Source organism: Erythrolamprus reginae, chromosome 1, assembly GCF_031021105.1.
Source record: "Erythrolamprus reginae isolate rEryReg1 chromosome 1, rEryReg1.hap1, whole genome shotgun sequence".
Lineage (NCBI taxonomy): Eukaryota > Metazoa > Chordata > Lepidosauria > Squamata > Dipsadidae > Erythrolamprus > Erythrolamprus reginae.
The window spans coordinates 201,779,135-201,805,042 of NC_091950.1; the positions used below are offsets into that span (position 1 = coordinate 201,779,135).

The 25,908-nt window shown below is 41.6% G+C and overlaps 1 protein-coding gene across 2 annotated transcripts; it reads right to left on the reverse strand.

Annotated features, from left to right (window-relative positions):
- Nucleotides 1–1,300: 1,300 nt before the first annotated feature.
- Nucleotides 1,301–24,890, reverse strand: MSTN (myostatin). Of its 2 annotated transcripts, XM_070737517.1 has the most exons (4): nucleotides 24,822–24,890; nucleotides 14,059–14,347; nucleotides 8,775–9,148; nucleotides 1,301–1,681 (listed from the first exon to the last, which is right to left on the reverse strand). In XM_070737517.1, the coding sequence occupies exons 1-4, from the start codon at nucleotides 24,858–24,860 to the stop codon at nucleotides 1,301–1,303; spliced, it is 1,083 nt and encodes a 360-aa protein (XP_070593618.1). In that variant the 5' UTR covers nucleotides 24,861–24,890. The 2 variants fall into 2 exon arrangements, with proteins under 2 accessions (XP_070593618.1, XP_070593608.1); XM_070737507.1 differs by lacking the exon at nucleotides 24,822–24,890 and having other exon boundaries at nucleotides 14,059–14,410.
- Between the last annotated feature and the right edge of the window lie 1,018 nt (nucleotides 24,891–25,908).

Below are 25,908 nucleotides of genomic sequence, written 5' to 3' on the forward strand. Positions count from 1 at the left end.
TTGATTTTGTAATCTTGTCAGTAGATATTTGCTACAATAAGGACTACACATAAGCACACACAAACTTTAATTAAAATTTCCATGCTTTGTGAATAATTAATAAACTATAATTGAGAATCCTATTTATTGTGCTATATGTGTCATGAACATTAATGGCTGAAATACTATTAGTGTGTATAGTTCTACTCAGTGGTGGTTTGCTGCTGTTCAGACTGGTTCGCCCGAACTGGTGGCGGAAATTTGCTCCTGCTCACCAAACCGGAAGCAATGGCTAGCTGTCCACACCCCGGAACTGGTCTTCAGGGTACTGCTCCTCAAAAGCGGCAAGCAAAGAACCCTCTGGCCATGTGCAAAGGCGTATGCGCATACACGGGGTCATTTCCCCGATGTAATGCAAAATGCATACTTCCGATGTGATACCAATTGGTAGGGAGGATAAGTGTAACCCACCCCTGTTTCTACTACAATGTTCAGGGTAGTTACATTGTGGTAATCTTATTTTGAATTCTTGCAGCAAATAGTTAGAGTTGCATATTGAATCTACTGTGATAGCACCATAAAATAATGCCAGCAAATAATTAAAATAGTAGTTATAAAAGGAATGAAAAGACAGTGAAGTTATAATTTGTGGATTTATCTGCTCTGTGGAATTTCATCTTATCTGTTTTTATACTATAAAATCAATTCAAGTGTTTGAGGATAATTCAATGGTAATCATTATGTATTTTGCCAGAACATCCTCTAGTGTAAATACAACAGTAAATAAATTGTTAAGACTATGTACTATATTATCCTGTTTCTCCCAAAATAAGACATTCCCTCATAATAAGCCCAATTACGCTTTTGAATGCATGGCAATAAGGCGAAGCGCTTATTTCAGGGTTCAAAAAAATATAAGTCAAGGTCTTATTTTGGGGAAAGCATGGTAGTAAACTCCTTTTAAATCTTTGGAATACAAAGAGGAATTCCTTTATCTATTTCTATTTGTTACAGTTAATATATGATTATGATGTTTGCACAAATGAAAAGATAGCTCTTTTCATAGCAAGTAAATCATAAAATCTTGAGGGGTTGATTGTAGCTTATCATATTCACTGATTAAAAAACACAACTTGCATAAAAAATGTCTTTCAGTTCATATATTGTATTTTGCCTGTTAGGCAATCTTTACAATAGCCTAAAATATAACCTATAAGAGGTAGGCCTATTGTTTAAAAATTCACAGTTTCCAAAATTGCTGAAGGGAAATATATACATATATTGGAAAATTCTATATTTTATGAAGCAGCAAACAATGAATTCATGAGCAGCCACAACGATCTACTACCATAGCTGGTATTTTCCCATATATTATTTGTTCTTTTCCATTGAAATACAGCATATTTATTGGGGACATCTTAGTAGGTGTGCAGCAAGGGCCTGCTGAACCTCTTGGGTTTGCTTGATGTACCAGATGAGTATGTGGATATTTTTGTAAAAATACAAATTCACATTCTCCAGAGCAGTAGTTTGCTTTATATCTTTTGGGTGCGATAATCCAGTCCCATCCAAAGGCTTCAAAATCCACTGTCAATGGGTAACGACAACATCGAGATTCCGTTGAATGCTCATCACAGTCAAGCCCAAAATCTCTACGTGATCTTTTTGGCGTATCTGTAATCTTGACCTCTAAAAAGGGATTCTATAAATAAAAGAAAATAAATAATATGTTGGAAAAAGATAAATTACTCGACATTTAATATAGGATACATTTTTTCTACATATTCTCTGGCATTGAACTACTGCCATCTTTGTATGTTCAATTTTGACCACAAAATAATAAAACCTTGCAACTGATTCTAGCAATGTTTCTATAAACTTTATTTTTGTAGATAATTTTAAAATTTGAACTGTCATAAACATCTTTTATCCACTGAATGGTATCTAGGGACTGCACAATACTGGTAGCCTTGAGTTTCTTGAGCAGCAGCACCCCCTAGTACATGGTATTCAATTTTAGAAAACCAAATGTATTTTCATGCTGTTCAAGGAATGAAAAGAATAACCATTATTTTAATAGAAAAACAAGATTTTCCCCATGTTTTCCAATCTGTTCCAAAAGACCTCTCATTACTCAGAAACAGAATAAAGTGTAAATGGGGAACTGTATGGAAAAATAGTCCATCCCACAAAGAACATCATGTCTATTGATGTATGAACATAATTTTAAATATTCCCCTAGCAATTGTCAAGCTTTAGCAGAGGAGCTTTTAGCTACAACTATTTTCTTCTTGTCAGTCATATATAAGATAATAAAAATGGTAGCAAAGGGGGGAAATACATTGTATTGATTACCTAATTTTAAAATCTGTATTTTTGTGTGTTCTAAATATCCATAAAATTTCCCAAATTTATCACAAAGTGATAATGTACAGTATACTTATATACTTTGCTTCATAGATTTATTTTTCAAATAACAGTTAGCAGTTCAGAACAAATAGCAGTTCTGAATTAGATTTGTACTTTCTTTTCTTTGTATTCTTTGTATCTCTCTCTCTCTCTCTCTCTCTCTCTCTCTCTCTCTCTCTTATCTATCTTTCTGGCTATAAACAGAATGGTACAGAATATCTAGTTATAAACCAGTTATCAGTTATATATACTTTCATCAATGTAAATGTGGGATTTTGTGTCTATGTGTATTATACTGTATTTACTATTAAACTTTATTTATTTATTCATTCATTCATTCATTCATTCATTTATTAAATTTGTATGCCGCCCCTCTCCGTTGTTTCATGTTTTCTAAAACTGCTTAGAAGCTCAATTACCCCACATTTAAATATTTATAAAAATCCTAAGCACATTAAAACCATAGCATTTTCCAACGGCTGGCTATAGTTATTTTAAAATAGCTCTATATAATCATGTTTACTGTATTTAATTTAATAAAAATGCATAATAGTTAACTGAAATAGAAAAATTAAAAAGCTTCTGTTGGAAATGGAAAACGTAATTATACTTATTAAAATATAATGTACGTAATGGGTTTACAATTTTTGGTAGTTATTTAGTCATTGATATTATAACTATTGCAGAATGAATAAGAATGGTTACAAAAGAAACTGATGAGCAAATGAGCATTCCACTGAACTTCTCCTTTCCTTAAATAAGTGATATTCTTTCCTTATCAATGTTATATCACAAGAGATGTCAGATATTTGAACGTTACTTTTCTACAACTGAATGAAATGATGTGCATTCTATTCAATGCTATACAATAGTACCCTGTTTCCCCCAAAATAAGACAGCGTCTTATATTAATTTTTGCTCCCAAAGATGTGCTACGTTTTATTTTCAGGGGATGTTTTATTTTTTTTCAATGAAGAAGTATTCACATTTATTGCTGAACAAAAAAGATGAAAATTTATTCTACTGTATATTGTACAGTAGTTGTCATCACAAACCAGCATAACCAGACAAACTGTGAATCCTATCAAGAATTTCTTACTACTACCGTACCATTATTTCCATGTACAACAATTATACAGTGATACCTTGTCTTACAAACTTAATTGGTTTCAGGATGAGGTTCGTAAGGTGAAAAGTTCGTAAGACGAAACAATGTTTCCCATAGGAATCAATGGAAAAGCGATTAATGAGTGCAAGGCCAAAATTCACCCCTTTTGCCAGCCAAAACGCCCATTTTCACTCTGGTGGGATTCCCCTGAGGCTCCCCTCCATGGGAAGCCCCACCTCCAGATTTTGCTGTGCTGCATGGGAATCCCAGCAGGGGAATCCCACCAGCGTGAAAACAGGTGCTTCGGCTGGCAACGGAAGTCCGGAGGTGGGGTTTCCCAGCGAGGGAAGCCTCAGCAAAATCGCAGCATCGCAAATGCTTCGATTTCGCTGAGGTTTCCCTCGCTGGGAAACCCCACCTCCGGATTACAGTTGCCAGCCAAAACACCCATTTTTGCACTGGTGGGATTCCCCTGAGACTCCCTTCCATGGGAAACCCCACCTCTGGATTTTGCGATACTGCAGGGGAATCGCAGCAGGGAAATCCCACCAGCGTGAAAATGGGCACTTCGGCTGGCAACCCCAGAGGTGGGGTTTCCCAGTGGCGGCAGCCAGTTCGTAAGGTGAAGAAGAGGCAAAAATATCTTAAACCCTGGGTTTATATCTTGAAAAGTTCGTATGACGAGTGTTCGTAAGACGAGGTATCACTGTACCTTCTTCAAATATATGTTATATATGTTCTGTTCGGGAATGCTGTAAAAGGAAATATCTCCTACGCCTTACTTTTGGGGGATGCCTTATATCTACAAAACCTCTCCTATGTCTTACTTTCAGGGGTGACTTATTTTCGGGGAAACAGGGTAGAAAGGATAGCCAATATTTCTTTCCGTCAATTCCACTCATAGTGGCAGAACCATAGTAATCCAATGAGTTAGTATGGTTTAGTAAATTAGAATGGTAAAATACATTTTATAAAACATTACACCAGGGATCCTCAAACTTTTTAAACAGGGGAATTCACGGTCCCTAAGACTGTTGGGGACTGGACTGGCTGGGCGGGCATGGCTATGTAGTCATGGGACTGGGACTGGGTGGGTGTAGCTAGGTCATGTAACTAGGTGGGCGTGGTCAGTTTAGCAGTCCATTTAACAATGCACATAAATTAAACTTTGTTTTGCTCCTGGGAGTATTTTATTTGCTTTTGTTTGCACGTTGCTGTTGTGGTTGACTTTTCCTTATACTAGATTGTTTTTTCTGTTGTTTAGGAGTCTAGTAGTCCACTTCAGGAAACTCAGTTTTGCAGCAATTCCTCTCAGCCCCAAGGAGTAGAAAGGGATTTTATTTATCCTTGCTACTGGTTTTAAAATGTGTGGGTGTGCATGCACGTGCTGCTTCTGTCATAAGCTTCTGTACATGCGCAGATCATCCGTGATGATGATCAGGTGGGTGGGTGGAACCTCTCACCACCGCCACCAGTTCACCTGGGCCAGGCCAAACCAGTAGCAACCCACCACTGCCTAGGAGCTTACAATCAACATTTCTCTGTTTGTGTCTCTTGCCTCTCTCTCTGTCTCTCACACACACTCTCTCTTTCTGTCTCTCTCTCTTCCTCTCTCTCTTTTTCTCTCAGTCTATCTTCTGGAGCCAGGAGAGGTGTAAACTGGACCCATTTTTCACCTTTCCCATCTCAAAAAGCATTCTACAGGCCAAAAACAGGCTAAAAGCCCATTTTTTGGGCCCAAAATGGACTAAAATGGCCTCTTTTTTTGGCCTCCCATTTTATACCTCACCCTGCTTCAGGATGTCTCTTTAGGCCTAAAATGGTCCCCTTTTTGTCAAAAACAGGCTAAAACTGGCCCTTTTTCATGTCCCCCACTTCCAGAAGCACTTTGGAGGCCTAAAATGTTGGCCTTACCTTCCAGTTCCAGTCCATGGGGCTCACAAAGGTAAGCACTGTGTTTGGCTGAAGGGTGGGGGCCGGCAGGTGTGCAGGGCGATGTGGGCAGGGCAGCCTCGTGATCCTGTGTGGACCAGATTAATGGCTTTGTTGGCCTGCATGCGGCCCATGGGCCGTAGTTTGACGACCTTTGCATTAGACTATAATGTACAGTCCTTTCATTAAATTGGTAACTCACAATAGATAGATATCCTAATAGATAGAGTTTATAGTGCTTTTCTTTCTTTATTTATTTATTTATTTATTTATTATTTGGATTTGTATGCCGCCCCTCTCCGAAGACTCGGGGCGGCTCACAACAAGTGAAAAACAATCCAATACAATCCAATTAATTAAAATATTATAAGTTTAAGAAAATCCCCAATACTAACATACACACATACAGGCATACCATATATAACTTCAACGTGCCCAGGGGGAGATGTTTAGTTTCCCCATGCCCGACGGCAAAGGTGGGTTTTAAGGAGTTTACGGAAGGCAGGAAGAGTAGGGGCAGTTCTGATCTCCGGGGGGAGTTGGTTCCAGAGAGTCGGGGCCGCCACAGAGAAGGCTCTCCCCCTGGGGCCCGCCAACCGGCATTGTTTAGTTGACGGGACCCGGAGGAGGCCCACTCTGTGGGACCTAATCGGTCGCTGGGATTCGTGCGGCAGAAGGCGGTCTCGGAGATATTCTGGTCCAGTGCCATGAAGGGCTTTAAAGGTCATAACCAACACTTTGAATTGTGACCGGAAACTGATCGGCAACCAATGCAGACTGCGGAGTGATGGTGAAACATGGGCATACCTAGGTAAGCCCATGACTGCTCTCGCAGCTGCATTCTGCACGATCTGAAGTTTCCGAACACTTTTCAAAGGTAGCCCCATGTAGAGAGCATTACAGTAGTCGACCTCGAGGTGATGAGGGCATGAGTGACTGTGAGCAATGAGTCCCGGTCCAGATAGGGCCGCAACTGGTGCACCAGGCGAACCTGGGCAAACGCCCCCCTCGCCACAGCCGAAAGATGCTTCTCTAATGTCAGCTGTGGATCGAGGAGGACGCCCAAGTTGCGGACCCTCTCTGAGGGGGTCAATGATTCCCCCCCCAGGGTAATGGACGGACAGATGGGATTGTCCTTGGGAGGCAAAACCCACAGCCACTCCGTCTTATCCGGGTTGAGTTTGAGTCTGTTGACACCCATCCAGGCCCCAACAGCCTCCAGGCACCGGCACATCACTTCCGCCGCTTCGTTGACTGGGCATGGGGTGGAGATGTAAAGCTGGGTATCATCGGCATATTGATGATACCTCACCCCATGTCCTTGGATGATCTCACCCAGCGGTTTCATGTAGATGTTAAATAGCAGGGGGGAGAGGACCGACCCCTGAGGCACCCCACAAGGGAGAGACCTCGGAGTCGACCTCTGACCCCCCACTAACACCGACTGCGACCGGCCAGAGAGGTAGGAGGAGAACCACTGAAGCACAGTGCCTCCCACCCCCAACCCCTCCAACCGGTGCAGAAGGATACCATGGTCGATGGTATCGAAAGCCGCTGAGAGGTCGAGGAGCACCAGGACAGAGGATAAACCCCTGTCCCGGGCCCGCCAGAGATCATCCATCAACGCGACCAAAGCGGTTTCCGTGCTGTAACCGGGCCTGAAGCCCGACTGCTGGGGACCTAGATAATCGGCTTCTTCCAAGGACCGCTGGAGCTGGAGTGCCACCACCTTCTCGACAACCTTCCCCATGAAGGGAAGGTTGGAGACTGGACGATAGTTGTTAAGTACTGCTGGGTCCAGGGAAGGCTTCTTGAGGAGGGGGCGCACAAGCGCTTCTTTATAGAGTGATGGAAAAACTCCCCTCCCCAAGGAAGCGTTGGTAATCTCCTGGGCCCAGCTCCGTGTCACCTCCCTGCTGGCCGAAACCAACCAGGAGGGACACGGATCCAGTAAACAGGTGGCAGAACTCACAGCTCCAATGGCCTTGTCCACTTCATCAGGTGTCACCAGATCAAACTCTTCCCAGACAGGTGGACAAGTACGTGCCCCAGTCACCTCGACTGACTCGTTGTCAGTCGACTCTGTTTTACAATTGGAGTCGAGGTCGGCCCGGATCTGAGCGACTTTATCAGCGAAAAACGTGTTAAACTCCTCGGCACTACTCTGCAAGGGCTCCCCAACTCCCCCCTGATTAAGAAGGGAGCGGGTCACCCTAAACAGAGCGGCCGGGCGGGATTCCGCTGATGCAATCAAGGCGGCATGGTACGCGCATCTTGCCGCCTTGAGCGCCACTTTGTAAGTCTTAATAAAAGCTCTTACAAGTGTTCGATCAGATTCAGACCTACTCTTCCTCCATCGCTTCTCTAGACGTCTCTTTTGGCGTTTCAACTCCCGGAGCTCCTCGTTGAACCATGGAGCTCTACGGGGTCTAGCGCCACGGAGAGGTCGCAAAGGCGCAATCCGGTCAAGAGCCTCCGCAGCAGCCGTATTCCAGGCCTCCGCAAGAGACTCTGCCGAACTGTGGATGAGTGCCTCTGGAATAACCCCAAGCGCCGTCTGGAAACCCTCTGGATCCATTAGGCGTCTGGGGCGGAACATCTTCATTGGTTCCGCCTCCCTGCAGGGAAGGATTGGAGCCAGGAAGTTAAGCCGTAGTAGAAAATGGTCTGACCATGACAAAGGCACTGCTTCTAAGCCCCTTCTTCCATTATTTACTATTGATATTTGACATTATTGTTTATAGTGGATGTCTGTGAACATTTTATTGTTTTACAATAAACATGAATACAAATGAGGTATTCATATGCCACAACATAGAAATGAAATTAACAGCACATAGATACATTTGGCTAATAAAGGCTGTGCATAGCATTCAGCATTCAGACTTTGAAGCAGCTCTGCAAATCTTGCAAAAGATGTAGCTGCTTTAACAATTGAAGGGGAGATGTTTTTCTCAAAGCTACCAATTACTATTATTGGAATGGCTCTCTGCCTCTGTTATCAGAAGCAACATGCATGATAGATTTCAGAGAAAAACAATAGAAGAAGGCTATTTGTTTTGTAGGGTTTTCCTAGGTGTCTTATTGTCCACTGTTGGAACCATGGGTAAGGATATACATTTTGCTCTACATATTAAATATTATTAGCTTCACTGACAGAAAATTAATAAGGGCCATATTTAATTTTACTTGATTAATTTGCCAGTGTTTTCCTACTACAGTAAATTCCAGAAACTTTAATGCCAAGTAAATATGCTTATAATCACCACTTCTAAAAAGCTTTGAAGGTTTTTTGCTCATTACACTAAGTGACAAAAAATGCTGAGGACTTTAAAGAAGAACTTACCAAGCCTTCTTCTCCTGGTCCTGGGTAGGTCACTGCAATATCTCTTCCCTTTTCATTCAAAGCTTTGATTTCAATGCCCAAGTTGGATTCAGGTTGTTTAAGCCAATTTTGCAAAACAGTCTTCACATCAATGCTCTGCCAAATACCATTGCCTGGGTTCATGTCAAGTTTCAAGGATCGAATTGCAATCGAAGTTGTACCATCCTTCATAGGTCTGATGAGTCTCAGGATCTGCACAAATATTGTTGTAGGCCTTTGGACTTGTCTTAAGTAAATCCACAACTGGGCTTTAACTACTCTGTTATACTGTATTTTAGAGTTAAATTTAAAGAAGCAACATTTGGGTTTTCCTTCCATAGGTATAGGAAAATCAGCTATAAGTAAATGAATAAGAAAAAAACTTGCTTGCAAATGAAAAATATTTTAAAAAGTATAATCAATATTTTATATATAGTTTTCCTAAAAATAAGCCCTCCTCTGAAAATAAACCCCGTAAAAATAAGCCCTCCCCTGAAAATATCATTTTCTCTAATTAAGGTTAGGGAGACAGAGCTGGAAATCAGGTAAGACTGCAAGAGGCCCAAATAATAAGGCCAAGTGCTTACTTCAGGGTTCAAAAAAATATAAGACAGGGTCTTATTTTCAGGGAAACATGATACAGTACATACATACATACATACATACATACATACATACATACATACATATATACGTGTGTGTGTGTGTGTGTGTGTCTTGCTGAGAGGCAAAAAGGAAGCTGTGATGCTCCTTCAATATACCAGGGTGATCCGACAGAAAAAACATATAACACTTCCCTGGTATAAAGCTGAAAGGATCAGATCCTGTAGCCTAGAGGTTAATTCTCAGCCTTACAAGGCAAAGGCTGCAAGTTCAAATTCCAGTGAGAGGGTATGGCTAGCTGATGAGGCCAGAATAAGGCCGAAATAGATCTATCCTAGTCTCCCTTAATTTTAAATTCAGCAAAAACATGTGACACATACAGAATACAGTTTGTCAGCTATGAACAAATTAACTGCCTTGAAAATGGCTCCGGGTTGGGCCGAGAGGCAAAAGGAAGCTGTGATGTTCCTTCAATATACCAGGGTGAGCCAACAGAAAATACATATATATATAACTTCAGAATGATTTTTATGATTGTAGATTGGCAGTACAGTAACAAGGAGACTTATTCTGAATTGTGGGAATGATCGATAAAGTATGCCATTTCAAAGATCATTTCCATTCCCCAATACCCCATGTTATAGCTTGGTGCATATTAGCCCAAACCATTTCTTCCTACATTATCATTTTGCTATCTCCTTCCCACATGCTCTTGATATGAAGTTAAGTTTTATGGTCAATCAGTGTATAATTTCTATGTAAAACCATTGAATCAAATTGTTTACGAGATAGGCACAAGCCTGTTGCCATGGTTGCAAAAAAAATGATTTTTTTTCATACTGAATAAAAAGGAACAGTGAAAAAATGAAAATTGTTTACCACTACAGAAAGAGGGAATCTGTGCCTTCGAGTACACAAATTCAGAGAAGGGTCCTCCTAGTTTGGACCGGTTTGCTCAAATCAGTAGCAAGCAGTAGCAAGCAGGTTCTATGATGTCACAGAACCAGTTCTGTCAGTGCCGGACTGTAGACGCCGCCATTTTTTTCCTGATTTTTTTAAAAAAATTAATTCTGTTTTTTTTTCCTGCTGCACATGTGCAGAAGCCATGTTTCCAGTAACTGCGCATCCATCGCCATCTTGTTTTTGTTTTTTGGGGGAATTTAAAAAATAATTTGGCACTGCACATGCGCGCTCTCACAAGGCACAGTCACGCAGCACAGGAGAAAGCGAACTGGCAGAAAGATAAGTTAGAACCCACCACTGCACAAATTCAACTCTTTGTATCTCCAACTTCTACATGTCTCATCATGGACCATGTTGGATTAAACTTTTAAAGAATTATTGATTCTCAATATCTGGTGTACTCCATCCTTGCCACAGGAATTGTATTGGATTTTGGCATGCATGCAATAATCTCTTTATTTAGTAAGAATAAAAATTAAATTACTGAAGTTTCTAAACTAGTTCACTGTAGGGATAAACTTCCAATAATTATTTTAGAAATGGCCCCATGGAAACACATACAGGTAGTCCTCAACTAACAATAATTCATTTAGTGACTGTGCAAATTTACAATGGCACTTGAAAAAAGTAACTGCTGAGCATTTTTAACACTAATGATCATTGCAGCACCACCATGGTCACATGATCAAAATTCAGATGCTTGGCAATTGGTTCAATGGGGAAGCCATATTCACTTAACAACTGTGTTATAAACAACTGCAATTATTTACTTAACAACTGTGGTAAGAAAGTTCTCAAAATGAAGCAAAACTCACTTAACAAATGTTTCTTTTAGCAACATAAATGTTGACCCCAATTGTGATCATAACTGAAGGACTACCTGTAGTAGAAAAATACAGAACTTTGAAATACTAAAATTAAATTATTCTAACTTTATTGTCTAAGATTTTTTTAAAAAGCCATGTGGGACAAATTCATTAAATCTTAAGAAAACTAATGGGGATATTTAATCCAAAAACTGCAGAGTAAATTCATATGTTTGTGATATTAGCATCTGCATAGATTTTTTAAATTTATCTTTCAGCCTGGCATTTCATGTTTGCAGTGTGCAGTAATCTTGTGAAAATTTACTTAAGAAGAAAACAGATTCCAAATACTCCCTACGATTCTTTGGGAGTTTATTACTTAAACTGCACAAGTCACTCTTTGAAAAATCTTCAGTCAAAATAGCCAGAGATATTGAACGCACTGTATTATATTTTCAGACTGATAAAGATTGAGTACCTGAGATCTTAACTGAATATTTATTAATCTTAAGTATTTAATATAAACAAGATTGCAGAGAAGCTATAAGAGAATTCAATTATTCAAGCTATAAGATAATTTTGCTTGTGCAGTAATAACACTTGTAAGTTATTATTTTAGGTAAAGTAATTTATTCTATTTTGAATTATTTAGCCATATCTAATTTGGTTTATGAATCCTGAAATTACATTACAGTTATCAAGAAACTAATGTTAGCATATAATGAATTGGGGGGGGGGGAACTTATCTAAGAGTACATATACATGCCTGCAAGAAGTTTTTATATATGTGCCTTGGTGTGGTGTGGATTGTATTAGTAGACTCACATCACATCAGGGTTGACAAAACCATACCTGGAAGGCCTGTATATGTGCTTGTGACCAAGTTACTATTCTCAATATTAACAAGAGTGTTGAAGTTGCACTTATTCTTTCTCTCATTTTATGCATAACTCTGGCTCCTGATTGAGATGAGATTTGGCACTGATCTGGAGATTATAATAAAGCACATCAAATTGCACAACAGAGATTTGTGCCTGGATGACTTGTTGTGGTGTAACAATAGTGTTTAAATGAATTTTATAATCCTGGAAGTAAGACCCACTGAATTATGTTCTTGAAGATAAAACTCCACCAAATGTACACCTTTAACATAATGAAAATGAAATGAAATGAATGAAGTTTATTTTCATCATAAATGAAAATTCAAATAAATAGAAAAAAGTTTCCCCCCCCAGAAAGTTCTCTAGTCAACAAAGATGAATAATTTTTGAATTGATTTGCAGATGTTTTGTAACAAAAGCAATTTAATGTCTTCTTAATACTTACGATAATTTTTAAATATATTTACATTATTGCATTTAGATAAAATAGATGCTATTCTTAGTATTATATCAAGTGAAATCTTAGTATAGTGTATCACTGCTGTCTACTGGTAGCAAATCTGTGTCATCTGGGCCTAAGTTTTCATTTTATAATATTTCATCATTGCCTTAAGTGTTATTCTGAAGACAGCTGCCATGTCCAACTTTAGCTAATGAAGAACATAAGATACTATAATATAAATTCAGCAAAGATACTTGATAGGAGCTGTGGCAGATGCTTAGCACTAAGGCGATAACGAAGAAATGTTCATTCAATAAATAACTTCATTTCTTCTTAACATAACTAATGTTTATTCATAAACATTAAATATAGCACTGTTAACAATTAAGGAGTGAGTTACATTATGTGGATGTTAAAACTATATGTTTTGTGTTCACTGATGTCTGTTGACAAGCCCATGGGTTAGAAAAAGAAGTATATAATAATTGAGCTCTGGTTGTTGTGAACTGTTTGTATACCACTTAATTGATTTTCCAAACATTTCAATGATTCAAAGTGAAAGGCTTCATTAGGATAATTTATCTGAAAGTGGATTCCAATGTTTTGAATATAATTACAACTGGAATAAGCATCCAGGGCGAAAACCGTATGGATTTTTATCTTGGTAGTGAATCATAATCACTTTGAAATTGAATTGGTTCTCTGGATGTATGATGTCATAGTATTTGGTATGTTATTCCTGACTGGTTGGTATTATGTAAATAAAAATTAATTAGAATAATTTAAAAAACATATACTAAAAGAACAAATTTGTAAAGATAAACATAACTTTTAATGGTGTAAAAACAAAGTTGTTCCTTGTAGTGTAAGTCAGTTTGGTGTAGTGGCTAAAACACCACAATAGAAAACTGGGAGCCCATGAGTTATTATTCTTAAATTCCTCATCTAGGTAAAAAGCCAGTTCGATAACTTTGGGACAGTTATTCTCTCCCAGCCCTAAGAATCAGGCAAGGGCAAATAATTTCCCCCCAAAAAAATCTTGCAAAAAAACTAATCCAGGGACTAGTCCAGGCAGGAGTCAAAAACTAAACCAAAAGCACCAAAAATAAAAATAAAAACCTATGGGATTGAAAAATGATTTTACATAAATATTTTAAAATTTCTAACTTATATATCTAACTTATATGTATTAATAGATGATATATGCCAGGTTGGAGCAATTATATTTGTCAATTAGAGTCAATTATGTGAATGTATTTTGTTTCCCACTTTTCAAAAAAAAGTTTTTAAAACCAGGCTCTTCAGAATATTTCAATATATGTCTTTTCTGTGTATTTGTTTATGTCTTTTCTATGTAGTTTTTTCATATCTATATATGTTTTCATATGTATCTTTTCTTATCTACAGCAATCAGAATATTTTTATTACAAAGTATCTATTTTCAAAAATAGTATCTCTGTAGTGCATGCTTTAAAAAGCAATTGTTTGAAAAGTCTGAATTGTGGCTTCTCAGGACAAAGACAAGAGTGTTTTTTAATAAAGGAAATACAGTATTAACAAAAATTACTTACAGTCTGTAGGCATTGTAATAATAGTTTCTGTTGTAGCGTGATAATCATCATCTTCTAAAGAGTCATCACTGTTGTCATCTCTCTGGATATCATACTGATCAATCAGTTCTCGTAGTGGAGGAGCTTTAGGTAAAAGTTGCCTTATAATATCCCGGCTAATGTTAGGTGCTTGCTCTAGACGCAGTTTACTGAGGATCTGAATTTTTATAGCTTCTATCCTCGAAGATTTTGTATTCTGTCTCCAGGTACATGCGTTGCATAGTTCACCTTTTTCTGTATTCTCATTTGCCTGATTATTTTCATTAAGTTCCACGGGTATGATTAACATGAAAAGATAAACACACAGATACATTTTTAATTTGTGTGTAATCACACTTTCAAAACAATTCTTTTTCCTTCTTTTCTCTTTCTCCTTTTTCTCCTCCTTTTCTTTCCTTTGGCTATTTTTTTAAAAAAAACCTTTCAGTACTCTGTGAATCTCTGTGAAGGCAAATGCAATCTGAGACACCTCAACACTCTGGTGAATCTTGTATGTTCCAAGAGGGCTTTTTATATTCCAACCTTCATTAGACATGTGTCGGCAAAACTAATGATTGGCTGTTAAACCAATAATGAATCTAGCTGTCAGATGTTAACGCTGTAGATGTTGCAGCAAGTTGGTTGGCTGCAACTTGTTTCTGCCAATGATGAACTGGTTTGCTTATTATTCCATAGAGAGTATCTGCTCACATGTTGAAAAAAAACATTTCCAAAGACCACAGTGAGCAGTATGGAAAGATAATATTACCATTCTTAAATTTGAATCAGCTGTTTATTTTATAATGGCTCTGTTCCCATATTTAAAAAAGTCAACTTATGAATAAAAAGAATCTTACATTTTAAATATTTAATCACAAAGATTTACCTCAAATATTACAGTACAGTATTAGTTGGAAAAAAATGACATTCATTTGATTCCAAGGGATTTAAAGCTTCATACATCACAGCAATTATTAAGAATATTTTTACTCTTTTAATTACATTTAAGAAGAACATATATTCAAAATGAGGTTGCTCTGAAGGATGAGCCAGGCTGGGAACAATAACTGAGGCGAGACAACATTAGAAGCTACCACATAACGTTTATTACCAGCTAGTAGAATATTGCTAACATAACTCTCTGCAGTAACGCGGTTGACAGCTCTTTTATAGTTAGCTGTCAAATGTAACAGCCAATCACATCTCTCCACTTCTTCCTGGTCCTAGTTCCTTTTGAGGAACATCGGAACACCTCACTCCTTTCTACCAAATTGGCGCATGCATAGTCCTGCAAATACGCAGACGGCGTCGGGCCTGCCCAGATCGTCTAGGCTTGACAGTGCTTGAGAGTGGAGGCTGGAGAGGATTGGTCAAGGCAGGGCCCAACTCCGAAACGTCTGCTCTGCTCATAGGGAAGATCCTTCCAGGTGTCAACACAGGAGACGCAGGTGAGCCTTGCTGGGATGGTTTGGCATTTTCTCCATTACTCAGTGGTGGCTGCTGGCTGAGGCCCGGCTCCTGTGAAGTAGGACTCAAGGCTGTTGGCAAGCTCTCGCTCCATGAGAATAGTTTGCAGTTGACCATCTGGCCCTTGGCTGGTCGATGTGGTGGCACCATGAGCAATCATCCTGTATGAGCAGAGTCTGGTTATAACCACTACCAAGCTTGGCAGCAACAGGGGATGGTCTATATAGTTTCTAACATAAACCTTGCTTCCTATATTGTAAGAGTGAGAAAAACTGGATGAATCTAGGGGCTTCTCTGGAGTGAACTGGGAATGCAATCTATCCAGAATAATTCACAGGCATCTGCCAATAAGTAGTTTAGTGGGACTCTAATTAATTGCAGAACATGGTCTATGTGTTGGGTTAATATAAGAACATAGGAATATAAGAAGAGCCATGCTGAATCGGGCCAAAGCCCATCGAGTCCAGCATTTTGTGTCACACAGTGGCCCACCAATTGTACATGGGGATACTGAGCATAAAGAGAAGGCAAACCCCTCCCTTTCCCTTGACCCCCAACAAATGGTACTGAAGGGAATACTGCCTGCCTCAAGCAACATAGAGGCGGCACCCTTTATCTATGTGTTTATTTACACGAGGTAGCACCCTTTATCTATGTGTTTATTTACACCCTCAAAGAATTCTAACAAGTTAGTAAGACATGATTTGCCTTTGCAGAAATCATGTTGATTTTCTTTCAGCAATGCCTGTTTTTCTATGTGCCCAGGAATTTTATCTTTAATAATAGTTTCCATCACTTTGCCTGGAACTGAGGTTAAACTGACTGATCTATAATTTCCTGGATCACCTCTGGATCCTTTCTTGAAGATATGGGTTACATTTGCCTCCCTCCAATCCTCAGGTACAGTGCCTGCTCTTAGAGAAAGATTATATATTTTAGCTAGAAGTTCAGCAATTTCACACTTGAGTTCCTTGAGAACTCTAGGGTGGATGCCGTATGGATCTGGCGAATTGTTGACATTTAGTTTAGAAAGGCATGCAAGAACATCTTCCTTGTTTATCTCTATCTGATTTAATTCTTCTAATTCCCTCCCTGAGAAAACTCATCCACCTTTGCCTGCCAATTTCTGAGGTCCAATTTAGCCACAGTATCCTTTATTGTGTGCACCATGCATTCGATCATGCCATTACTGGCCAGGTGCCATGATGAGACAAGGCTGTGCCTAATACCTAGGCTAGCTATAAAAACTTCAAATGCTGTGGAGGCTAGCTGCGGGCCATTGTACAAAATCAATAAATCAGGTAACCCATGGCAAATAGGCCTGTCAGGCTTCTGGTGACAGACTCAGAGATGGTAGAAGATATTAACTGCACTTCTAACCATTTGGAATATACATCAACCACTACCAAGAACATTTGTCCCCTTACAGGGCCCATGAAATCAATGTGGATGTGTGACCATGGGGTCTCAGGGGGTTCCCATTCTTGGGCCAGGGCTTTCAGTGGGGCTGCTCGATTGACCTGACAAGGGTACAACCAGCCACCGACTCCTCAATGGCCCCATCTAGCCCTGGCCAGCACACATAACATCAGGCAATTGCTTTCATGTACACAGTGCCTGGATTACCCCTATGTAAGGTCTTCATTACAGATTGGTGCAACAAGGGACGAATGACCACCCAGTGCCCCCAAAACAAACAAGCTCGCTGCACTGACAGCTTGAACTGGCGGTCCCTAAATAGTTTGAACTCAGAAGTCAAGTTGCCTGTCGGCCACCCCCTTAGTATCTTTTGAAAGTTTTTAGCCATCAGATCATTTGTTATGTAGAGAATCACATTAAAGGACTTTCCATTTCTGGGGATTCTCCTAAAGTTCGTTCTCAGTGATGTTACACTCCAAGTTGGGACCCTTGTATAATTTGGGGAACCATCTGGATTCTCAACAAAGTCTTAGCTCTTAATCAGCAAGCAAGTTGCACTTATAGCTAGGATAGGCTTTGTACAGATTCATTTGATGTACCAATTTTGCCATCTGAATCAGGAAGCCCTTCAACTAAAGCTGACAGAAGATGCAGGAGAGTGAATAGCTATAAGCATATCCCATTTTATTCAAGTATCACCTCAGTTTCATAATCTGCACTGATTAACAGTTGTCATCTAGAAACAATTTATGGTGCTAGTATCAACCAGTATGACTCAGACTCAGGATCTAGATACCCATGAGATTGCCTTTCTCTGCCTATCTTGTAAGATTTGGCAGGATCAGAATGTTCCAGGCTCCATTCTTAAAGAGGTGTCATTTTAATTGGCCTTTTCAGTTATAACCCCTGCCCTTTGGAAGAACATTCTCTATTGATACTAGCCCTGATCCAAAATACACAAAAGGGACACCTGTGCTATTATATCCTGGGACTGAAAAGTTTGAGACAGGTTTAAACTACAGCTCTTTATTGTAGTAGTGAATAAGATCCAGCAAAGAGCCAGGCTGAGAGCTTCCCCTTTTATAGGGAGCTGTCAGATATCTCAACCAATCAACAGTCTCCATTTTCCCGCTAGAATTGCGGACCTTGGAGTAAACTATGCAATCTCAATACTTAACACCCTCCCCTTTTGGTCTGATTCAACCATTAGCATATATAGTTCCATAGGTAGGTGGGGTGTTTAGGAACCCTAGTGGACCTGTGCAGTTCAGTAGGGGAGTTGGCTTTGCCCAGAGAGGTTGGGTCTGTTGTCTCTGGCTCTGCCTGTGGAACCTCCTGGAAGCTTTCAGTTGAAGTTGTGAATTTTACTGGAACCAGTTCAGGGTTGTGACATTGCTGGAGCCTAGGATCATCAAGTAGGTGTTCTGTCGTCCTTGGGTTTGAGTCAGCTGTAGGAAAATTATTGTTAAGGGGACTTTGGTAATCTGCATTTTGGCTTTGTGGCTGCGCATTTGATCTATGTAACACCGCCATTTTCTCCCATTGGCTAAAGCTACCACATAGGATCTAGGACCGGTGATTTCTACTATTTCCCCAGGTGGCCATAGGGACCCCTCAGCAAAGTTTCTGGGGAATACTTGGTCATTTATCTCAAATGACCTGGTTTGCTTTGTACAGGGTTGTTTTCCCTAGTTGGAGTAATTAGGGTGCAACCTATCTAATCAGAATGGAGCTGCCGGCCCATTAGTAACTTGGCTAGGCTGCACCGGGTGTTATAGGTTGTACCAAAAAGAATTTATCTACTCTTGCTTGCCAGTCACTTGGGTTTAGGCACCCAGTGCCTCTTTGGTTGATTTAACCCTGTATTCAACTTGTCCATTATTGGCCGAGTAGAAAGGAGCAGTCCAAGCCATCAATGACAGGGGCGCCCATGTGGGGTTGTCCAAAAGTTCAGAAAGTGGGCAATGGTTGAGGGCAACAGCTTGTGCCATAGATTTGTCGGGCTGGTGGATTAGCCTGTAGGAGTGTGTTGCAAGGAAAATTGTCCATCTGGTGAGCTCCAGCCACGCGGCCTGCTCTGTGCTCTCCTACGCTGCAGGCATCTCTGCTGCAGTGCAAGAGAGCAGGTGCGTGGCTGAAACTCGGGCAGGCTGCTTTTGCCAGCTGCCCCTCTAGGCGCTGCAGTGAGATTCCAGCTGTTGTGCATGTGCAGCAGCTGAAATCTTGCATGTGGACGTCCTTCCAGCAGCAAAAATTGCTGGTTTCTTTTTTACTGGTAATTTTTTACTGAAATTGCTCTGGTTGCGCGCCCATGGTGTGTGCACATCTAGCAGCGATGGAGAAAGATTACGCGCTCCATTTCCGCCACTGGAACGGCGTTTCCGACCGTTCTGGGTCATGCCCACCAATGATTAGGGTGCAGACAGATTTTTAAACGTTACTGAATAGGCAATATTCTCCATTTCCTTTTAATTCAAAGATGATGCTTAGATAATAAAGAAATATGTTGACTTTAGATAATAAAGAAATCTGCTGACACTATGTTCCAAATTGATCTTCAACATGCTAGCTATGACTTATTATTTTTCAGAAAAAGGGACATAACATGTAATTTCTTTATTAAGCAGATTTTAAGTAAAGCAAAATGTTCACATCTCCTTATGAAAAGCAGGTTGAATAGGCAATCTGGTCCCTCCATGGATGCAGCCACAGTACAGTATAACAAGTAGGAAAGGATTGTGGGAATCATAGTCCAAGGGATCTAACAAGCCCTTTCATGGAAAACCTATGTTGTATAGCTAGAAACCTTTATCTTAAACAATTGTGGAAATCATAGTCCAAGGGATCTAAAAAGTATCAGGCTGACAAGCCCTTTAATGGAAAACCTATGCTGTATAGCTAGAAACCTTTATCTTAAACAAAACAGCTTTTCTTGAGTGGAGATAATGGTCAAGTTATGAAGGCATATTCAGGGACCTCTGCTATATAGTTCCTATTGCTGGAAAGGGGAATATCATGATAATATAAGGAAGCCATTTGAAGAGGGATTCCTAAAAGAAGTTTTTGTTTTCTATTTATTGATGAATTTATGCCAGACTAGGGCAAGCCAAAGCCCTAGTCTGAAGCAAAACAACATGACTTACGGTCCAACCGAAAGTCAGCAAATGGGTGGTTTCCAGCCTCTGGAGGACCTCCAGGGGGATAGGGAAGGTTCACCAAGCTCCCAGAAAGGCTCTAAAGCTTGGGGAGAGTGAAAAACAGGCTTGGGGAGAGTGAAGAACAGGTTCCTAGAAAGGCTCTGAAGCAAAACAACGTGACTTCCGGTCCAACCGAAAGTCAGCAAATGGGTGATTTCCAGCCTCTGGAGGACCTCCAGGGGGATAGGGAAGGTTCACCAAGCTCCTAGAAAGGCTCTAAAGCTTGGGGAGAGTGAAAAACAGGCATGCCATCGTTTGCTGGAAGGGGGGGGGTGTTCCACACACACATGCATGGTGGGGCACATAGCATTATAGGTGTGGGCATGCCCTGCCCTCCACCCCCCTGTTGTTGTGAAGGAAAACAGAAGGAAGGTGTGTTGGATATGTTTATAAACATTTAATAAAGGCAGGATAAAAATAAATAAAATTTTAAAAATAGAAAAATTAAAATATTCCTGTTAAGTATGTAAATATGCCATGTAAATAGTTGCCTGAGGTGAATGCTGTCTCCAGGCAGATTGGAAAGACTAGGTTGCGTCTGATTGGCTCAGACGCAGGACAGCTCTTTTGGCGCGAGCCTTAAGAGTATAAATAGAGCCGAGTTTCTCATTGCCGGCTAGTGAGTTCCCAGCTGATTGTCACTTGCAGAAAGAGCTGAATAAAGGGAACCACTGTTTAGCACTTGGTCTGGCGTCTCAATACTTTTCACTGGCGACGAGGATGGGATAGAACCTACGAGCAAGATGAATCCTTCGCAGATCGGCCGAGCACCCGACTACTTCGACCCCGAAAAGGCATCCTGGGAAGCCTACATGACCCACTTCGAAATCTTCCTGGAAGCCGCCGGTATGGGGACCGCCGAAGATGACAGAAAGCGAGCCATCTTCCTTAACTATTGCGGCCCCGAAATTTTCGATCTGGTTCAAACGCTCACCGATCCGCTTCCAGCCAAGAACGTGCCGTGGCCAGACTTACAATCCAAGCTTGCTGGTCACTTCAAATCCACGAAGCCGGCTGTGGTATACCGCCATCAGTTCTCCAGGATGGCCCAACGAGAAGCTGAGTCTATTAACCAATTCGCCACCAGACTCCGAACTGTACTGTCAAAATGCCGTTTTGACAGCCCAGAAGCCCGACTAACAGACGCGATTATATTCGGCATGAAAAACGCCACAGTGCGCAACAAACTCCTCACCGAGGACGAACCTACTTTGCAAAACGTCATTAAACTCGCCCAGACTGCCGAGGTCGCCGAAGCAGCAGCCAAAGACCTCCAAAGCCACGAAAACAAAGAAACCGTCTCCAAAATCTCCTCCGCAGCTGACCCAGCAGACGACCTCAGCCCTCCAGCCGCCGCCGACGACACATGCCTCCTGCTTCCGACCGACCCCTCAAGACAACCGAGATACCCTCGCCCACCAGCCCCATGCCCGGGTTGCCGGGGAAATCATCCGCGACTTCGCTACCCGTTCCGGGATGCCATCTGTCGCCGCTGCAATCGGCGCGGTCACATCGCTGAGGCCTGCCGGGCTCCCCTGCCTGAAGAAACCTTTTCCGCTCCTCGCCAACAGCGATTCTCCTACCAGGCTCCACAAGCCCGAGAAAACCGGCCTCCAAGATCTTTCAACCGGAAAACCAACTCAGCCGCTAACCGCGACTACAACAGAGGTAACTGTCAAACTTACGTAAATTGCGCAAATGCAACGCAAGGCACCAAAATCATTATTTCTCTACTTCTAAATGGCAAGCCTTGTGATTTAGAACTGGACACCGGGTCTAAACACTCTATTATGCCTTGGGACAAATTCAAAATGTATATGCCAAATGTTTGTAAATCTAAGTTAACTCAAACTGCTTTAATTATAAGGGATTTCCAGGGACATGTCATCCCTGTATTGGGTAAAGTTGATATTCCTGTACAATTCAAATCTGTAAAATGTTCCCTACCTTTGGTAATTGTAGATGGGGCAAGGCATTCCCTCCTTGGGTTAACCTGGATGCCCCCCTTAGGAATTGAGATCTCTGGCATCTGTTTGGTTCAGTCCCCCTCTGATACCCCAGATTTTGTACATGAGTTTCCTGAAGTATTCAGCCCCACTTTGGGAACTTATAAAGGGGACCCTATCTCCTTCTCCATAGACCCAAAGGTTCCACCCATCCGCCTGAAGCCACGAAGGGTTCCTTTACCTTTGCTGCCTAAATTAGACCACCAGCTAGACCAACTTATTGCTCAAGGAATCCTAGTCCCTGTAGAGCAAGGGCCATGGGAGACTCCAATTGTCACACCATTAAAACCGGACGGTTCGTTAAGAGTCTGTGCAGACTATAAATCTACTATTAATAAGGCCCTTCAGCATCACCCTTATCCCATACCAGTGGTTCAGCACCTCCTACACTCCCTAGGAGAAGGAAAGGTTTTTGCAAAGATCGACCTTGCTCAGGCATACCTGCAGCTTCCGGTCGATGAGCCTACCTCTTTGGCTCAGACAATTGTCACACACAGAGGTGCTTTCAGATGCACCAGATTGCAATTCGGGGTAAGCATAGCCCCCGGTATATTTCAGAGTCTAATGGAACGTGTGCTAACGGGTCTTGAAGGAACCATACCCTACTTCGATGATATTCTAATTTCGGCTAAATCCATTCCCCAATTAAACCAGAGAATCAGGGCTGTGCTACAACGCCTCCAATCTAAAGGGCTCAAAGTAAAAGCAGACAAGTGTGTGTGGGGCACCACTAGCATTGAATTTCTAGGATATAGAATAGACAGTCAGGGTATCCACCCCACAACTGAGAAATTAAAAGCAATTACCGAAGCACCTGAACCAACCAATAAGACTGAACTACAAGCTTTCTTAGGTCTTCTGAACTTTTATTCTATTTTTTTGAGACAGAAGGCAACGGTCGCAGAACCCCTCCACCGACTCCTTCAGAAGGGAATTCCCTGGACCTGGGGCAGACCTGAACGCGAAGCATTTTCTCTAATAAAGAACTTATTGACTTCTAATAGTGTGGTGGTGCAGTACAGTTCAGTCTTGCCCATAAGGCTTACATGCGATGCTTCGGCTTATGGGGTGGGCGGAGTATTGGCCCACGTAATGCCAGACAACACTGAGGCACCTATAGCGTTTTTCTCTAGAACGCTGACCTCTTCTGAACGGAACTATAGCCAGTTGGATAAGGAGGCCCTGGCTTTAATAGCTTGCATTAAGAAATTTCATAATTACTTATTTGGAAGGAGGTTTGAATTAATAACTGACCACAAACCCCTTTTGGGACTGTTGCCTTCAGATAAACCTACCCCTCCGTTCATGTCCCCTAGACTAATTAGATGGGCTCTATTCCTCTCCAGTTATCAGTATACCTTAATCCATAAGGGAGGGAAGTCCATAAGCCACGCTGATGGACTAAGTAGGTGCCCTTTGGCACAAAGAGGGGAAGACCCAGTTCCTTCTGAAGATGTACTACTATTAGAAATAGAAGAAACCCCTCTAATTTCAGCCAGGGAAGTGGCTGAGCATACTAAGTCAGATCCAATTCTTCAAACAGTCATAAATTGTATACACAGGGGTTGGCATGGGGGACCAGAGGAGGGGGGACTGGCAGATTTTAAGACAAAGCGACTAGAATTGTCCTACCTAAAAGGATGTGTACTGTGGGGGGATCGAGTGGTCATTCCAGCAACACTTAGGAAAAAGGTACTGACTATGTTACATGTGGGACACCCAGGCATTGTCAGAATGAAGGGTTTGGCTAGGGGATACCTGTGGTGGCCGGGCCTAGATCTCGATATTGAGCATTGGGTAGCCAGGTGTGACCCTTGTCAAGAGTCACGGCCAAATCCCCCTCGAACTGCCCCCGTGGAATGGGGAGAGCCCACTGGACCTTGGTCCAGGATACACATAGATTTTGCTGGCCCCATTGGGTCCCAGTGTTTCCTGGTTGTCGTAGATGCTTTTTCTAAGTGGGTAGAGATAGTGGCCCTGCAAAATATAACCACATGTGCCACTATTAAGGCTCTGTATCATTTATTTGCAACCCATGGGTGTCCTGATGTCCTTGTTTCAGATAATGGGCCACAATTGACCGCTCGACAGTTTGAGGTGTTCTTGAGTAATCTAGGGGTCAGGCATGCGCTAATCTCCCCTTACTCCCCATGGGCTAATGGGTTGGCTGAACGTTACGTACGTGTGGCGAAGGAGGCGCTGCGCAGAGCAGGCCCTGGGGAAATACAACATAAATTAGACCAATTCCTGTTAATGCAACATATTACTCCTAATGCTGCCACCCATAGAAGCCCTGCAGAAGTCTTAATGGGGCGAAAACTAAGGTCTCCTTTAGACAGGTTGCACCCTCGCTATTCCAATACCATGGGTCAAGGTGAAATGTCTGTATTACCTGAAAGAAGCATGTATCTAGGCCAAAATGTATTTGCCAGGAATTTTGATGGGGGAGTTCAATGGGTAAAAGGGAAAGTCATTCAACAAAAGGGACCTAAAACATATTTAATACAAACAGAGGATGGCCGTATTTGGAAACGGCACATTGATTACTTAAGAGGGCGGATTAACTCTGAAATTAAGCAAACCGCCATTGTAACATCTTCCCCCAAAGCAGACTCTTATGCACAACCAGAATTATTGGATGTAGATTTGGGCTTACCGAGGCTGGAACGCTCCCACAACACCGACGAGCCACCATCGTCCTCCTCCGACGTCGATTCAGCTTCCATCCGGACAGCGCAGCAGGCCGGAGCCCCCACTCGGGCCCAGCCAGGTTCCGGATCCGACAGAGAGCCAACCTCCACCAACGAAGTCCCAGACTCAACTGATCTGCGCAGGTCTGAGCGAGCCTCGCGCAGACCCACTCGATTGGAGGACTTCATCACATGGCTCAATTGATGGACAGTATGCAATTGACTAAGGAGGGAGGGGTGTTAAGTATGTAAATATGCCATGTAAATAGTTGCCTGAGGTGAATGCTGTCTCCAGGCAGATTGGAAAGACTAGGTTGCGTCTGATTGGCTCAGACGCAGGACAGCTCTTTTGGCGCGAGCCTTAAGAGTATAAATAGAGCCGAGTTTCTCATTGCCGGCTAGTGAGTTCCCAGCTGATTGTCACTTGCAGAAAGAGCTGAATAAAGGGAACCACTGTTTAGCACTTGGTCTGGCGTCTCAATACTTTTCAATTCCCTATGACCGTTATGGCAAACCTATGGCACATGTGCCGAAAGTGTCACACAGAGCCTAGGCACATTCTAGGCACACAAGCTATTGCCTGTTGCTCTTCTAGGTTTCTGGGTTTTTGCACGTATCCACGCACAAAGACCAGATAGTCAGTGCGCATATTCATGCCATAAACCAAAATATCATCATCTTGGCACACGCACGAGCATCGGGTGGCTGTTCTTCCAGTTTCTGGCAAGTGTGTGTGCGCATGCTCCTGTTTCAGCACTAAGTGCCGAAAAGGTTCATCGACACTGCCCTATGGAAACACTGTTCTCGTTACTCTCCCTTTTGTCCATTTTTAAAACAATACTGGGTAGATTGATCACACAAAATCAGATTTTGAATGTAGCTATTTCTGTAACTATCCTACTAACAAAAGTATCAGAAAAAAAAGAACCATTGTGTCTAAACTTGAAAATATTATAATTATGACATAATGTAATGTTTATGTAATGGTTTTTCTGAATTTGATAAAATAAAACCATGTAAAGCTGTGGCTACTTGTAGAGATAAGCCTGTGTA